This window comes from Nipponia nippon, unplaced genomic scaffold (genome assembly GCF_047370975.1).
Source record: "Nipponia nippon isolate SJK-2023a ecotype South Korea unplaced genomic scaffold, ASM4737097v1 scaffold_3, whole genome shotgun sequence".
NCBI lineage: Eukaryota > Metazoa > Chordata > Aves > Pelecaniformes > Threskiornithidae > Nipponia > Nipponia nippon.
This window is the reverse complement of record NW_028262347.1, coordinates 120341222-120353336: the sequence shown is the minus strand read 5'-3', so window position 1 is coordinate 120353336 and position 12115 is coordinate 120341222. Positions and strand designations below refer to the sequence as shown.

The following is a 12115-nucleotide window of genomic DNA, read 5'->3' as shown; positions in this document are numbered from 1 at the left end:
ACTGAATTGGACCAGTTTCATTGATAAGGAAAAGAGGAATGATTAAGGGTGTTATAATGCAGGGAAAGTAATTTTATCAGTGAGGCTATGGACTAGAGTGGATTGAGTTAGGTATTTTAAAACCAACTGAAAAAAGGCAATGAGGAGCATGCTGTAGGGAACGGATCACAGAGGATGGATGGGCTGACATAATTCTGTAACTCTCTGATGGCTGAAGGAGCTACATCTGGTCTGTAAAGTCAGCATGAGATTTGATTATCGCTGCCTTCAGCAACAAACGGCTACCTGGGTTTGCATAAAATGAGAGCTGGCTCACCAAAGGATGAAAGTACTTTTGAAAATGGAGTGGGGAGCACAAATTTAGAAATCTCGACTTCCTTTGTGTTGTGTCAGCCTTGCAACAATAAGGATGGAAAAACAATGGAAAAAGGCACGACACCCCCAGCAAAGCTGCGCTCCCGAGAACAGGCCCCGCTGAGCAGCACGGCGGCTTCATTCCACCCGTGCGGTGAGCTCTAGCACTTCACCCAGCCCAAGACAGAAGTATTAGTGTATGCTGAGCCTCTTAGTCACTTGAGAGCATTATTTGTCTTTGTGCAGTATATATCCTAAAACTAACTTAATCTACTTTATTGTGAAAGCATCTCTGTAAACCTCTGAGACTTACCATAATCATCTAGCAGGATATTTTCTGGCTTCAAATCTCTGAAAATGAAAGATACCAGTTATTTGTATGAAGCTGGTTTTGATAACATAACCATATGACAGTGTGTGAGTGCATTTATTACTAGTAATAAACCAATTGAGTGTCAACTCAAACAGCAAGGAACTCATGAAACCAATACAACTTTCTACAACTCACTTCACAGATAGACTGAAACCATATGTCTTTTTCTAAACTGGAGTTACATTTTTTCACTAAGCCGAGCTTTTAGTTCCTAATCCACTCTATGATGGACTCATCCATCTAGTCCAGTAAGCCCTGTAAACCAAGCCCTATAGCCCAGTGCGTTGTTAAATCTCTGTAACATTTTCTGTTATAAAATCCTTTTTTAAAAAGAAAAATATTTTAAATTTTAAAATATTTAATTTCCATGTGAAAATGGAAATAGCAATCTGTTGGGTTCAAATTTTCTATGCCTGGCATCTGACTCAGACCAAATATGTGAATGTGTGCACATGCCCTTGTGCACATGTGTAATAATTTCAGTGAGTTTGGAAAATGAGGGGCAGAGGGGGTAACACTGTGCCCAGATTAAGATTCTTCTTACAAACTTTTGTGAAACTCTAGTGCCTGTGTGGTTTGGAGCAACGCCATGAAAATTGGCAAGGTGGTCACTCTGATGTCAAAGATGTGCCTTTTACTGCTCTTGTGAAAAAAAATTTCCCAAATCTGGCCAAGTTATAAACTTCTGAAAAAAATAATCTCAGTTTTTATATATTTAGCAGAGCCTTGGCAGGTCATTCTTCTGAAACGTTTGTCTGCACCAAACCCATTCCACCAGTTGCTGCTGCTAGATGCTGCCCAGGCCAGCCACGCTCAAGTCCCCTCGCTTGGCCAAGGCGGTTTTCCAAACGTGGGAGCTGCGCACACCTTTGCAGCCACCGCCGCCGTTCCTGGGTGCGGTGGGCTGCTGTCGAGGCGGGAGCCAGGTGGGCTCCTTCCCGTCCTCCCCGTGCCGCCAAGCAGGGACAAGGCACAGCCTGCCGCTAGTGCAGAGCAGGAATGAAGCCAGCCTGGGAGATGGGACCTGGAGGTGTCAGAGGGAAGATGGGGACGTGCTGGGCAGGGAGCATCCCAGACGGGCCGTGCGATGGGAGCCGGCTGTGCTGGCTCCGGAGCCTGAATAAGGCACCAGTGCGGCAGGGTGAGGCAGGAAAAAAACGTATTGCTGCAATTCACAACATCATGCCATGACATTTATCTGATCAACTCCTACTGAAACGCAGCGTTTAGCCTGGTGCAAATCCAAGAAGTGCTTGGCCTCATCTTTTTTTAAGGCCTCCTTGCATTTGTGAACCAGCTTGATTCTGTTAGCTTCCCAGCAAGACACATTTCTTTTCAAAGAGCAAAGAGAGGGGGGTGTGCAAGAGAAACCCTCGCACCAGGAGATCAGTGCATTGCACAGAGTCTGTGCAGGAGCCCACCCTGCTTTTCAAGCTGGACCACTCCGGTGTCGTGAATCTTCCTGTGAGTGGAGAGGGGTATTTTATAGTTTTGACAATTTCAAAACTAGTCTCGTTTTTATTTATTATTTCAAGCAAGAACACAGAGGGCTGTGAACAATCTCCTCTTCTTGCTTGCTTCAGACCCTCTTGACCTCTCAAGATAAACTTCACTGGGTGCACATTGGTACCAAGCCTACTTTTCAAATAAACAATACTGAAATATGTGAAGGGCAGCCGACTGCTGAGGAGAAGCTGTGATTTTAACATACCACTGCGGGCTTTCCCTGTCTATCAGCAGAAGGTTTCCAAGGCTGGAGCAACACGATCGAGGGCATTTCCTATTTATTTTTAAAGATTTATTCCAAATCCCTTAAGAACTATTTCCTTGACGAACTCAGACTTCATTAGTTCCTTCATCTTCTGCTCCAGCAGTTATTAGTCCCACTTAAAGCTGTAACTGTGGCCAAATGACAAGAATCCTGTGTGCAAGTTGGGAAATGTTATCTTTGAATGAGAAAATGAGAGACTCCACGAGGACTCTGAGAACAGCAGCTCAGTCCTTACAGTCCTCTGTGATTTAGGGCAATTAGAGCAGTCTTTCCTTCCCCCTAGACATCAGTTGTCATTTCTGTTTTCAGATTTCTGGTTCCTCAGGATCCAGGCTGGCTTCCTTTGCATGGCCAACGCTTCCAAGTGCCAAGGAGGAACGTGATTTTTGTACTGAAATGTCTAGGAGAAATAAAACTCCCTGGTGGACACAGTTACATGTAAGGCTACTTCCCAATGGTACAGCTTCCCATATGTCAACTAGCCTTGTCTAAATATACGGAAACATAAACTGCTGGCACTGCGCCCATGCTAGAAGGGCGATGGTACGTTGTTTGGCTGTACAGGACAGCATAAACAACTCAATCACGGTGGACAAGGCTTTACTGTATATTTGTGTAATGCCTAGGACAATGTGATCTTGATGCTGACCGGAGCTTCCAGGCATGGCCATATAGTATATATAGAAATAATTTATATACAGATTTTATATCTATATAAATAAAAATTATATCTATGTATTTATATATATAAATAATTTGATGAGAACCAGCAGCTTTTTATGTTTGCTTTCCATGAACAATCAACCTGTTGACCTTTACTAACATGATGCAGTTGAGAAATGTATCATAAGTGCCATGTTTGGCAAGGGAATTCTGAATCGGATAAATCTGACTCTGAGCCTGGTTGTTCTCTCGGGTCACATCCGCAGCGTGCGTCACCAGCCCGTGAGATGGGGATGTATTTTCCGATGCTGTGATTTACTCAGAAGCATTTGTTCATAGAAAATGAAATTAAGTCTGAGGAATAAGTGTTTTGCAATGAATTATTCACCTTGAGAAAGCGGTAGCATTTAGCTGCTATATTTTATTGACCTATATAGCACTTCTCACGGGTCCCAAAACACACTGCAGTATTACAAATTAGGGGTCTCTGCAGATGCTCCTAAAATACTGCTAGAAAATGTCACCTACAAGGATATAATATCATTCATCACCAAAATGAATGTGCCATCTAAGGTGTAAACTAGCAGCTCTTTGAAGAGTAACATGAAAACAACTGTTTAAGGAAGTAGGATGCCATTTCTCTCACAGCCACGTACTATTTTAGGTGGCCAGATCTAATTTGTTTTATTAGAAAGTGGCATTAGTATGGCATTTTACCAGCCATGTCATGAATATACCGGTCATTTTAATCAATAAAGTATGCTTGTGATCTAGTACTTTTTAAAGAAACACCTCCTAAAACTTTTTTGAATGGTGGTAGGATGTTTTTTAAAGAAAGGGATGCCAGACACGTCACTCATTATTTGAGTTTTCAATTGACATTAAACACTTAATTCCATTTTGTTCCTTGGGAAAAAAAAATCTCCTTCTTGGGCCAGTGCCAACTAAATCAGCATGTTATCTGTCTGCCCGCCTTACGCCAGCTAGCAAGGTCTGAGTCACAGCGAGGCAACCAAGTGGCAGAGATCTCCTCCAAGGAACAACAATATTGTAATTTCTAAGTATACAAGCATATGCATAATGCTTCTTACACATGGGCATATCAAATGATTTAAAGTGTGGCTTAGTTTTTAAAAAACGTATTATTGCCTATTAATTATTGTCCTTGGAAGTTCTTTCATCAATTTACAGGACCTCTTCTGCTGTGAATGCCAGCAATAATGATTTCACAAGCTGGGATAATGACGGCAAACGTTAAATGTTGTTTACAACTACATTGGTCGTTGATTAAAAAAAAATAAATCCTTGTGGAGTCACAAGAACTCTGTCTGCAATCACCCTGCTTATCCAGCAAGTAAACCCTATGATGCCCTGGAAAAGTGCTCGTACAGAGCTGTAAGCCAGACTGGAAGCTGAGAACTTGAAATTTGTCCTTCTCAAAGCTGTCTGTCTGTCACCGCCCCGGGCCCTGCCCGATGGCTGCACCCGCAGCGGGTGGGATGCTGCCCGCAGGACGCCTCCGTTGCGTGGCTGTGAATGTGCCTCCTTCCACGGTTGGCACGCTACGGCCACCATCACGATCCAATCTAGCGAATCAAACTAGTTCATGTCCTAGAGTGCAAATCCATGCCCTGTGTCTCAAACACCCTCTTGTGCTAATTGCACTCCCTCTGGGATAGGAGAGATGGTTTTTCCGTATCTGATGTGCTGCGGCCCTTAATGCAATATAATCTAACTAATTAAAATAGAGGCTTGAATAGAATGATCTCCATCCCATACCAACTAGAAACTAGATTCCTTAATGAAATCCCTTTAAAGAAACTTTCATAATTTTCTTATGTCACCCAGGGCATGCTGAGGTAGGGTTTGGGGAGCTTTGTGTTAGTTCTGTGCAATTTAGACAGGACGCATTTAGTGAAGCAACTGCTTCCTTCCATGATTACTGTATCATACTGTATTTGTACAGGGCTCTGCGAAATTTCAGCCAAAGCACTGAGGCATCTAAGCTGTACAGCACCACAATGGGTAGGGAGGATGCAGGCAATTCTTTTCTACCCAGAAAAGATGTCCTAAGACTCTAGAGAGTGCTTACCTGTACACAGTATTTTCTCTATGTAGGTCTTCTAAGCCACAAAGAATCTCTGCTGCATAAAACAAAGCTCTTTCCTCCTCAAAGCCTGGGTTTCCCATGTTGTAGATATGAAACTTCAGGTCACCTCCATTCATTATGGTCAGAACTAAACACAGTGCATCCTTTGTTTCATAGGCATAGGCTAAATTGACCTAGAAGAACATTTGTAGCATAGTTGTGACAGTGCAGTTAGCTGCTAGGAAGAAAGCACTAACATTAAAGATTTTCTCTAGAAGAGGAAAAAAATGTATGGACTGAATTTGATATGGGCCTTATTACAATAGCAAACATACATTTTAAAAGTACAGAAAAAACAGATGTTAGGATTTTATAGATTAATTTGTTGAATCCAGCCTATTCATCATCAGAAACCCTCAAGGTTAATGCTCAGATAGCTTCACAGGCTGGACAAACATACTAAATCCAGACATACTTTTCCACATAAGAGAAATCTTAATAGTCAAGGGAATCTACACCTCCTGCTGCACTGTTTTGCTGGATGGCTGTCAAAAACCCATCATCTCAGTAGGTTCCCAGGAAGGCCCAGATAGCCCAGTCCTGCGGTGGTCAAACGGACCATCATGGAGGCATGCAGGTCAGCATCACCCTTGCGAGGCGCTGGGGGCTGCCCCAGGAACGACCAGACAAGCCAAAAGCTACCCATCACTTTTCAATATGTGCCATTGTCTTTGCTTCTGCCACAGGTAAGTAAACGTCTCGCATCTGTTGTATGCATAGTGTTTCCTAAAATAAGTGTAAAGAACATGACAAATGCTGAGATAACAACACCTTTTTTTTTTTTTTTAAATCTGAGGCAAGTTTTTAAAGAGACACAAGAGCTGGCAAATCTCAGGAAAGCCCTGCGTCAGGCAGACCAGCTCCACGTCACTGGCTAGATGCTCCTATTAGCCAATCTCTTCTGGTCTATTTGGGTTGAATCTCCTTCAGTCTCCTCCAAGCTCCTCTCTCCCAGACACTGGGAATTCAGGTAATCAACGCTGGATAAAAATAGCTCAGCCTGATGCAGCCCTGATGCAAGTCAGGGCTATAAAATGCATCATATTCCCATGATAGGAACAGGCACCTTGTTTGGTGCATTTCTCACAGACCAGAGATTAAAATGAGACTTGGTAAAGGTGCCTGGAGCAGCACTAAGGTGCAAAGCGAAGGGAGTCAACTTCTGGAACCTTTCCTGTAGCAGGAGAAGGAGGCATCAGATTCAACAAGAACAGTGCTCAGCAGGTGAGCAGGGAGCTGAGCACTAGGGAGTTCAATACTCACTACAAACTGACTATTGACTTTTTCTAAAATCTGCTTTTCATTTAGTGCCATGGATTCGCCTTTCCTCTTTTTTATTCTCTTCTTCTCTAATCTCTTGCAGGCGTACATCTTCCCTGTCGCTCGGACTTGGCAAGCGCAGACCTGCAAATTCAAGAGAACAATTGCTGGGTGAGTCGAAGCAAACGCTGTGTCTGGGTTGCACTTTACTCCTCACGATCTGATCTGAGGTCCTTTTAAGGTTAGAGACGGCGGCGTAGAGAATAAGGCATAGGCGGGGGCAGCTGGGGAACCAACTACTGTTTCCAAACCTGCTGTGTAATATTGGTTTAATTATTTCACTTTCCTCCGCCTGTTTCCTATCCCACCTCCTTTTGTCTGTGCAGATTGTACTCTGCTGCCTAGGCAGCGACCTCGAGCCATCAGTACAATACAAATAAGGGTGTGACCCTAATTCCACTGTGAATGCAACAGTCGAATACAAAATAATTCTCAAAAGTGTTCTTTTGAGATTACAGTGTCATGAGAGGTTAAGTAAAACTGTCAGCAATTAATGAAAATCAGCCTCTGTCGCATCAGGCTCCTGTAACCTGCAGTGCCTGAGAAGTAAGAAACACTCTTAACAGAAACTTTCAGAATTACTCACCTCCCCAAAGCCGCCCTTCCCTAGCACCCTGTACTGCCGAAACGTGTTTTTCGTTACTGGTTGCCTGGAAGAAAAGGAAATAAAAAAAAGAAAACACACGCTCCATTTAATGCACTCTCTGTGATTTATTTATTTCAGAGCATACTTTTGAAAAGCAAAATAGATAAATATTATGTAATCACATTATTTTAAGGTAATCATATTATATAATATAATATATAACTATGTAATTGCATTACTTCAATACTATGTATGGCTTGAACTTTTCAATTCCAACATATTAAGCTGTAATAAAATACAACACATTAGTGAGTCATCAGTATAATTTCTGCTAGCATCTTAGGACCAAGGAGGGTTCTGAATCTCTATCATATAGCTTTGGCCTTTGTTAAGCAAAGACGAGGCCTGAGAGCTTCCAACAAGATATTAATTCTCACGATATATAGGAATTTTTTAAGGGTAGTGCTGGGCTAACACTTTATTGCTTTGCTTGGTCTTCAAGATGAGAAAGAGATCTAAAATTCAATCCACCAGAAAATATTTCTGGTTTCTTGACCTTAGACAAAACAGGAAACTGATGTGAAACAAGGAAAGAAACAATCCCAGGAACCGGAGAGGTGGGTTTAGGTCCCGTTCGCAGGAGCGGGGAGCAGGAAGCCGTGCTCCAAGCCCTGGAGTACCTGCCTCCTGGGAGAGCATCACAGGCAAGAAGGCAGGGTAAGCATCGCTTTCCTTTTAAGGACCAAAGTAAGGGTTAAATACGTCGGTCTGTCTTTCTGAGGGCAGAGTGCTCCCTAACGATCACTAGCTACGATCACTACACGATCTTGCAGGATTCCCACAAAATTCTGCTCTACCAAAAGGGCTCCAGCCCTACATCTAACTTATACCACATTTGTTATCATCAAAGTTTTATAACGTGACAGAAGGTCTCTAGATTCAGAGAGATCCAATTTTGTATCCACCGCTCCATCACCGAAGTTTTACAATTATATTAGCAGTCGATATGAATATTCCTGCCAGCTTTGTTATCCTCTGGCGGGCCGCCAGTCGGCAGAGGGAGCACAATAACGTGGCTGTTCCCACAACAGTGATGATGAGGTTGATGACAATAAGGAATAGATGTTAAAGTGAATTGTTTCATTTATATTCATTATTGTTTTTAAAAGTGGGGGAAGAAAAATACGCAGAAGGCCAAAACTAGAAGAGGAAAAGATGCTATTTTCAGGCTTCTGTGAAGATACTACAAATGCTATCGGAGTTAAAAGCAACAGTTAGCAGTGATAACTACACGCTCAGCAATGTCCCTGGAATAAATGGACTGTTTGACTCCTCCATTGGAGCCAGCAGGCTGTCAGAAGGAGCAGTTGATCACTCTGTACTACTAACATTGCTTTGCTAATCCTAAAAACATTTCTCCCAGCTTAAGCCAGATGATAGGCACATCCAATAGCTTGTCACGTTTGTTGGGGGAATGGAAAAAACAAATCCTCAAAACATTTGAGAAAATTCCTTATCCCAAATGTGAAAATAGATAGGAAATAGCCTGGCTAGAGATGAATCATCTGATGTTTTTTTAATGGAAATGGAAGAGTAAATGCTGGATTCAGTAAAGATGGCATGCGGAGCATGTCTTGGCATGAAATGGCTCTCCCTTCTGCCCACTGCTTCCCTTCCCTCTTGTGCAGCAGCTTTGTCACTTTCCAGGGAGAGGAACTGGCACAGCTCCTTTGATCTCCGAGGCATCACGCTGATACACACTGCTCATGGATCTGGCCCTAACTCATCTGCCGTAATTAATTCCATTTGTGCAAACTGGGGCTTCTCTCAACTCAAGGTCACTGTTGCCCAGCAGTGTATGTCTGCTACAGCCCTCGCTGCCAAGAGAAGGCAAAGGCTCCTTTCCTTTCAAATTAATACCCACTAAGGCTGTGGGGTTAATAATTGTGCTCAGAAATGTATAGCCAATAAGTATGGTGCGAGAACCTATATGCCATATTTTTGTCTGTTTACAGTGATTTAATAATTGTGATAACTGGTCCTGACAAAAAGTCACCATATTCAGAGCGTAGCTAAACAGAAAGACAACTGAAGTTGCTGAATGTACTTTAATCATACCTAATGTGCCTAATGTACCTAATACCATTAAATGGCTGAACACTTGAGCTTTAGAAGCCAAAACTGGCTCCCTGGTGGTTTTGGGTGGATTTCTGTTTTATTCTTTACTTCCCTAGCAAGCAGCATGTTTCAGTCTTGCTTGGGCACAGTGTTTGCAAATGCAAAAGGCAGAGACTCGATGTGTATCTTACGTTTAGCATACTGATGCACAAGCACTGGTTATAAAAAAAGTGCAATGTGTCCTTCAAGCTGTGCCATGACTAGCTCATTGTGACAAGGCCTACAATGAAACTGCCCACGGACGTTTCTCAGATTGCAGGAGATTTGGATTCCCATTTTTTGTATTTTTTATAGGCTGTAGGTCTTGCTCTATTCACTTGCTGTGCACAAGCATACTGTGCAAAAAAGGTGCCCAAGCTGCTTGCTGGAGTGCGGTGTCCCTAAGAGAGAACGGAGGGGCTGGAGAGTATTTATGGGTGTAAGCACGTTCATGGACGATGAAGGAGCAATAGATATGTCCCAGACACCAATCGTGCTCATTGGATGGTCACAGCTGGAGACTCAGCTCATGGTTAAATTGAGTCTAATGCCAACATAACCATGACTTTTCTATATGGTACCTTCCTGTGGCTAAAGCCATTACCTCTTCATAAGCCTTCTAACAATGAACACTTACAAACGAATGCTAAAATTAAGAAAGCCTTCCTGGAGCTCTCTAGGAGATCTTCCCTGGAGTACATCTCAAGGAAATGGGGAGTGAGTCTTGACGGACCTTCTTGAAGGAGAACAGTGAAAAGAGGGAGAGAATCGCTGCACAGAGAGGGCCATAAATGGCAAACATCAGGATGAGGCACAGTAATGCTGTAGAAAGGCCAAACCGTCTTTCTCTTGAAGGCAAAGGGAGCAAACATGTACTACTTATCTCAGCTGTCAGATTTTGACCATATTCTAAAGGCTTTACATGGAAAGCGAAAATGAACCTTTTGTATTAATTTTTAATAAGAAAAAAAATTGTGACACCTACCTTTCCAACCACTTCCACTGGAGAAACCTGTCGAAGTACATGCTGTTTAGGTATTCTTGGAATGGTTCCCCACTGAGGTGGTCAAGGACAGATCTATCTCAGATGAAAAGGATATATAAGTATTTTATAATCCTGAACTTGGAGCAAAAGAGAAACAAAACGAGAAAATACAGACGACTTCTATGGTAGGATCATTTTACTTCTACTTTATTTTGTACTTTATTTTACTCACGGTTTCAATCTAGGAACAAAGTAATATGTTTGATGGATTTCATAATAAGAGGCCTTATACAAGCTGAATAGTAATATATACTGGTTACGCTTGCTGAAAATTAACAGGGCATCTCCCACTGGCTTCAATGGACTCTTACAAAGGCTCTTAGTCACTAGACAACAAACATCTTTGCTTCTATTAGTAAATTAAGCTGGTTTAACACATCACCCTCAAGAACTGAGCTCCTAAACTTTGAGGGGTGTTTACATCTGGATTGAAAATTTCTAGCTGAAGCCCATTTCTGTCAAAGAGGGACCATGAGAGATGTTATTTTGAGAAAAAAAATCAATTTCAATTCCTGCTATACAGAAGAAGTAATAACTGTGATTAAAGTCAAAGGGCTTTTCCTAACAGCTATGTGCTCTGTAGAGTAAAACAGAGGAAAGAAAGTCTGAACAGGGATGTGGATATGTTTCCGGATCAAGAAAAGAATTTTGGGGCTCATACAGTGGATGCAAAGTCTTTTGCATAGTCAAAGGAATAAAGGAATAAAAAGGCCAGTCTGCAAATGTGAGAAGTAAGTATGCTGCTTGCGACAGGCAACAAGCAGCCAGACACCAACAGATATCCCATAAGGAAGGCCAAGGGTTCAGAGCTCAGAAGAGATGGGCTGAGATGAAGGTGATCACGTTGTTTAACAGGGGGTTGTTGACCTGCTGGTTTTGGTTCTTGCCTTGCTTACTGGGGCTACTGCATCCACCTCTGCGGGCAGCGTTGGTGGGGACAAAACTTGCTTTTGGGTGAAAAATGCCCACAAGAAATGAGTATTTCTGTCTTGGTGTATACAGACACTTTTGAGTCTGTATCTAAGGGTATAAAGACACGTTTCTAGATTTTGCTGGAGGAGGAAATCCTCTCTGAAGGACTATTCTGGTTTAGGAATGGATAATCTCTGTCTTACCCTGGGGCAGTTCTAGACCTGAGCAAACAATTCACCATGAATAACGTGTCTCCTCAGTTTAGTTCCTCCCTGTTCATGGGCTGCTATTCATAAATTTTTGGAGTTTCTCAGCTGTTTGAATTTTTTTTGGTAATAATTCTTGCACCATCAATTCGGAACAGGCAGGTAATTGCACATATTCAGTATTCAGAAGTCAAATTGTGGTTGTCTTCATTAGCTTTGTTTGGACACAGATCATACGGTTTCCCCTAAGTGGATTCAAGCTTACAAAATAAAATAAAAAGTAGGTCTTAATGAGCTTTAACAAATGTCCAAATTCAAAGCCAAAGTTATAGGGGAAATGGGAGGGGGGCAGAAGCAGACAGTCAAAATATTAAAGGTCAACACAGAAGTTAGAGTTATACATGCATTTTTCTGGCAAACTGATCTTATCTATGAAGACACGTCTGAAACTCATCCCCATTCCTGCTCCTACAGGGTAGCAAGCTTCATATTTGTATGTATGCCTCCCTTTTTTGGTCTGATTGTGAACTCTTCCAAAATTAACATTATTCAGTACATTTAGTAAATACCAACAGCAAG

At 42.2% G+C, this 12115-nt stretch overlaps 1 protein-coding gene across 2 annotated transcripts in view; it reads right to left on the bottom strand.

The window, feature by feature from the left end:
- The window catches only part of GRK5 (G protein-coupled receptor kinase 5), a 169911-nt gene that overhangs the window by 18820 nt on the left and 138976 nt on the right, over positions 1–12115 (bottom strand). For both annotated transcript variants that reach the window (XM_087765033.1, XM_087765032.1), the window contains exons 6-10: positions 10359–10451; positions 7217–7280; positions 6574–6714; positions 5254–5444; positions 668–705 (exon numbers count right to left, since the gene is read on the bottom strand). In XM_087765033.1, the coding sequence (XP_087621159.1) occupies positions 668–705; positions 5254–5444; positions 6574–6714; positions 7217–7280; positions 10359–10451 (527 nt within the window). The remainder of the gene's footprint in view (positions 1–667; positions 706–5253; positions 5445–6573; positions 6715–7216; positions 7281–10358; positions 10452–12115) is intronic.